This window comes from Eulemur rufifrons, chromosome 6, assembly GCF_041146395.1.
Source record: "Eulemur rufifrons isolate Redbay chromosome 6, OSU_ERuf_1, whole genome shotgun sequence".
In the NCBI taxonomy this organism is placed as follows: domain Eukaryota; kingdom Metazoa; phylum Chordata; class Mammalia; order Primates; family Lemuridae; genus Eulemur; species Eulemur rufifrons.
This window is the reverse complement of record NC_090988.1, coordinates 90,574,974-90,579,621: the sequence shown is the minus strand read 5'-3', so window position 1 is coordinate 90,579,621 and position 4,648 is coordinate 90,574,974. Positions and strand designations below refer to the sequence as shown.

Below are 4,648 nucleotides of genomic sequence, written 5' to 3'. Positions count from 1 at the left end.
TGTCTTACATCTATTTGTATTCCCAGTGCCTCACTCATTATGAACACTCAATAAATATTTAATGAATGAAGGATTGAAAGAATACCTGGGATTGTCATAACAAAGAGCTACAAATATGGTTCTCATTATAATCATCAAACTGGAGATACAAAACCTGTAAGATGCTAGAAGATGGGAAGTCTCCCAATTTCTTGCCTGGATTGAGATTCTATGGAGTGTCACTTCTCTCCTAAGCCCCTCCCAACCCTAAACAGTTTTCTCATGGCATTTTTTACCTCATTGTTTCTTAGCGTGTAGATCAGAGGGTTCAGCAAAGGTGGCATCACAATGTTAAAAAGGATGACAAGCTTGTCAGCAGCCAGGGTGGTGGAGGGACGAATGTACATGAACATGGGGGGCACAAGGACCAAAAGGACAGTGATGATGTGTGAGCCACATGTGGAGAGAGCCTTCCGCCGGCCCTCAGATGACCGGCTTCTCAAGTTTAGTAAGATGGCCACATACGAGAGGATAAGGACAAGGAAGGAGACTAAGGAGATCATACCACTGTTGGCTACCACAATGAGCCCCACCATGTAGGTGTCTGCACAGGCCAACTTCAGCAGGGGATGAACATCACAGAAGAAGTTGTCTATCTCATTGGGTCCACAAAAGGGCAGCTGGACTGTGAGGAGGGTCTGCAGGATGGAATGCAAGAAGCCAGCGACCCAGGAGGCCCCTGCCAGCAGGCCACACTTTCGCCGATCCATAATGGTTGTATAGTGCAGGGGCCTACAGATGGCCACATAGCGGTCATAGGCCATGGCTGTGAGAAGGAAGATCTCAGTGCCACCAAAGAAGTGAGCAGAAAAGAGCTGGGTCATGCAGCCATTAAAGGAGATAATCTTGCGTTCCACGAAAGTGTCAGCAATCATCTTGGGCGTGGTAGCAGAGGGATAACACATGTCGGCAAAAGACAGGTGGCTGAGAAAGAGATACATGGGAGAATTCAGGGTCTTGCTGGCATTGATGGTGATGATGACCAGAAGGTTCCCCAGGACAGTGAGCACATGAAAGAGAGAGAATACCATGAAGCACGCATGCTGCATTTCCCTGCTCTGGAAAAGGCCAAATAAAACAAACTCAGTCACGTTGTTCTTGGCACCCATGGATTTTCTACCCCGAACACCAATAAAGTGGCTGACTCTGCAAAGACACAAATTATATGATATAAGAAAGTTTCTTGAGACATCACCAAGGTAGTGGAGTAGGAGAGATACCAGCCTTATTCCCCTCACAAAAAAACAATAAAGACAGCTATCCCCAAACCAAAATATTCCTGAGAGGGCTCAAGGATCCATTAAAGAATCTGCAGCAACATAGTGGAGAAAAAAAAATTGAGAATAACCACACTGGAAGGATTCCTGGTGAGATTGGTGTATTTGAGATGCCAGAAAATGGCTAGAAACAAAGAAAGGAGGAGGCAATTGGTGTCAGCCATGTGATAGGAACCACCATGGTCCCTGGAAGCCTGCTCTGCTGAGGACACTGGTATCTTTTATCACTGAGATAACCAACCAGGCATTCCCACCAGGGAACCCTAGAAAGGGAGATGCAGCTACACACCCCTCCCTTACCCCAAGAAGCTGATGCTGTTCAGCCACTTTGGAAAAGGAGTCCCCACCTCTCCCAACCCCATGCATACCCTGAACCACAAACTTCAGCTGCCCCTTGAATGTTCACACTCCAGACCTAGGCTCTGTGACTGGAGTGCACCCACCCACATCTCAGACACCAGAGATATCACCAGAACAGGGTAGTTTGCACTCTAGGTCCCAGAGTCAGGGTCTCTCTGAACATGCCCACATTCTAAGCACCAGCTCAACCTCCATAGAAAACTAGTCCTCATCCCAACTGCAGAGACAATAACTCTGTGTACATCTGTGCTCCCACTCTCAGCTCCCCGGCTCCTTCACAAGCATTCACACCCTGAACACTGTTACCAATGTGGCAGCAGGGGTGCCTGCACCCTGGGCACCAATATTATTACCACCTTGAATCCCAGAGCCATAGTCACTCCACATACGCCCCATGCTTCAGGCCTCAGCTCTGTGGCTGCTCCGCAGGTGCCACTCATCATACACCTGTGCCACCACCACCAAGAGGGGGCACACAATCCAGACCCAATGCCAAGAGGTATTCTCCTCAGCCACAACTTCTCCAGTGGGAGAAAAACAAATCAGGAAGACCTCAACAGCCACCACCACCAAAGACCCAATAACTATCACTGCCACTGCAGATATCTATAGCATTGGCCACTGTGAATCCCTGAAATCTCTGTCAACACCAACTGCAACTAACAGAGCTGCATAGAGACTACACAGCTGCATCCCACTGGTGCCAGAAGTACTCCACCCCACCCAGAAGGCACCCTCCCACCCCCACAGGAGAAGATCTTTCCACACTGCAACTAGCCCATAAAATCTAAAAGAGATGACTACTCCACCAAATCCACAGACATCAACTAAAGGCAACAACATGAAAAACCAAGGACATATATCACCACCAAAAGAATACAATAATTTTCAAGTTGCTGACCCCTAAAAATGGAGTTCTATGAACAGCCTGAAAAAGAATTCAATATAATTGCTTTAAAGAAGCTTAGCAAAGTATAAGAAAATACAGAGAAATTATTCAACAAAAAAAATCAAGAACACAATAATCAAATGAGAAATTTGACAGAGATATTGAAATTATTTTTTAAAAAGTAAATAGGAAGAAAGAAAGAAGATTCATAAAATCAGAAATGAAAGAGGAGACATTACAACTGATGCCACAGAAATATAAAGGATCATAAGAGACTGTGAACAATTATACGCCAACAAATTGGATAACTTAGAAGAAATGGATAAATTCCCTAGACATATACAGTCTAACAAGGCTGAATTTTAAAGAAATAGAAAATCTGAACAGACCACAGTGAGTAAGGAGATTGAATCAGTAATAAAAGTCTCCCGTCTAAGAGATAGGAACATTCATACACTGCTGATGGGACTGCAAACTAGTACAATCTCTGCGGAAAGCAATACGGAGATACCTCAAAGAAATACAAGTAGAACTACCATTTGATCCAGCAATCCCATTACTGGGCATCTACCCAAAAGAAAAAAAGACATTCTATAAAAAAGACATCTTCACTAGGATGTTTATAGCATCACAATTGCAAAGATGTGGAAACAACCCAAGTGCCCATCAATACATGAGTGGATTAATAAAATGTGGTATATGTATACCATGGAGTTCTACTCAGCCACAAAAAACAATGGTGATATAGCACCTCTTATATTATCCTGGGTAGAGCTGAAGCCCATTCTACTAAGGGAAGTATCACAAGAATGGGAAAACAAGCGACCACATGTACTCACCATCAAATTGATATTAACTGATCAACATTTAAGTGCACATATAGTAGTTACATTCATCAGCTGTCAGGCAGATGGCAGGGGGGAGGAGGGGATGGGTAAATACACACCTAATGGGTGCAGTGCACACCGTCTGGGGGATGGACATGCTTGAACCTCTGACTCAGGTGGGGCAAGGGCAATATACATAACCTAAACATTTGTACCCGCATAATATGCTGAAATAAAAAAATTTAAAACAAAAAAAAAAAAGACCTAGGTGTTAGTCTCAACTCTGTCACTTGTAGCTGGAAGACCTCAAACAACTACCTCCCTCTCCTTGGTGCTCTGTTTCTCCATCTATAAAAGATAAAGCTTGGACTAAGTGCTGTGATTCTAAGGTGGAAAAGTAGAAATACACTAAAAAAATTAATTTCACTGATATTGATTAATTTAATGATGAATCAGTATTTCATACATTTAGAAATGACAAGAAAGTATAAAGAAAAATAAAAATCTCCGGACACCTACCCCAGCTCCTTATGCAAAAGGGAAGGCCAAGTCTAGAGGCTGAGTCATGCAACACCCCCTTCTAAATGAATAACTGTCAATAACATTATGCAGCAGTAGAACCCCAGGGGAAAGTCAAAGGCCTCATGCATCTAAGGACTGCCTCCAAGACCATTCATAAGGAAATTCCTTGCTGGCCTCCCATAACAAGGATGTGCAAATTGTAACTTTGGGTCTGCAGGCTAAGTCTAGCTCCTAAAACTAGTCTGTTGGATTTCACGCTAATAATGGTGATTACAATTTCATCTTCCCAGGTGCAGAACAGAGGCAAGACAAGATCAATCATTCCTCCACCTACCCAGGGATATCTACATAATTGATTCTTCCTTCACCCACTTTTTATAATATCTTCAAACATTCACCTTATCTTATGTAAAATGTGGATTTCCTGGACCTCACAAGAATGTAACCATTTAGCCTCACTGTCCACCCCCTCCTCCTTTTTATTCCTGTATGCCTCCTCCCTTTTAAATACTAACATTCCCAAATCCCCCTTCAGTAAAATAGTGACAGATGCATCTATGGTTTTTGTTTTTCCCAGGTGTGTCCTCAAACTTTGGCTTAATAAACCTTCATGGGTTGAGATCTTTCCCTCAGTTGCTTATTTACAGTTGTCAAAAGCAAATAAGTACCTTTACATCTTTATTAATTCCCTTCACTACTTTGCCTGGAAACTGGTGGGAAATGCAGGTTCATAT

General features: G+C 43.2%; 1 protein-coding gene across 1 annotated transcript; it reads right to left on the bottom strand.

Annotated features, from left to right (window-relative positions):
• Positions 1 to 218: 218 nt before the first annotated feature.
• Positions 219 to 1,148, bottom strand: OR4S1 (olfactory receptor family 4 subfamily S member 1). The gene has a single exon (XM_069469897.1). It carries the CDS (start codon positions 1,146 to 1,148, stop codon positions 219 to 221), a length of 930 nt encoding a protein of 309 aa, XP_069325998.1.
• Between the last annotated feature and the right edge of the window lie 3,500 nt (positions 1,149 to 4,648).

Bases quoted from the DNA above. Each gene is read 5' to 3' on its own strand.
- OR4S1 (XM_069469897.1), bottom strand. From the start codon at position 1,148: ATGGGTGCCAAGAACAACGTGACTGAGTTTGTTTTATTTGGCCTTTTC.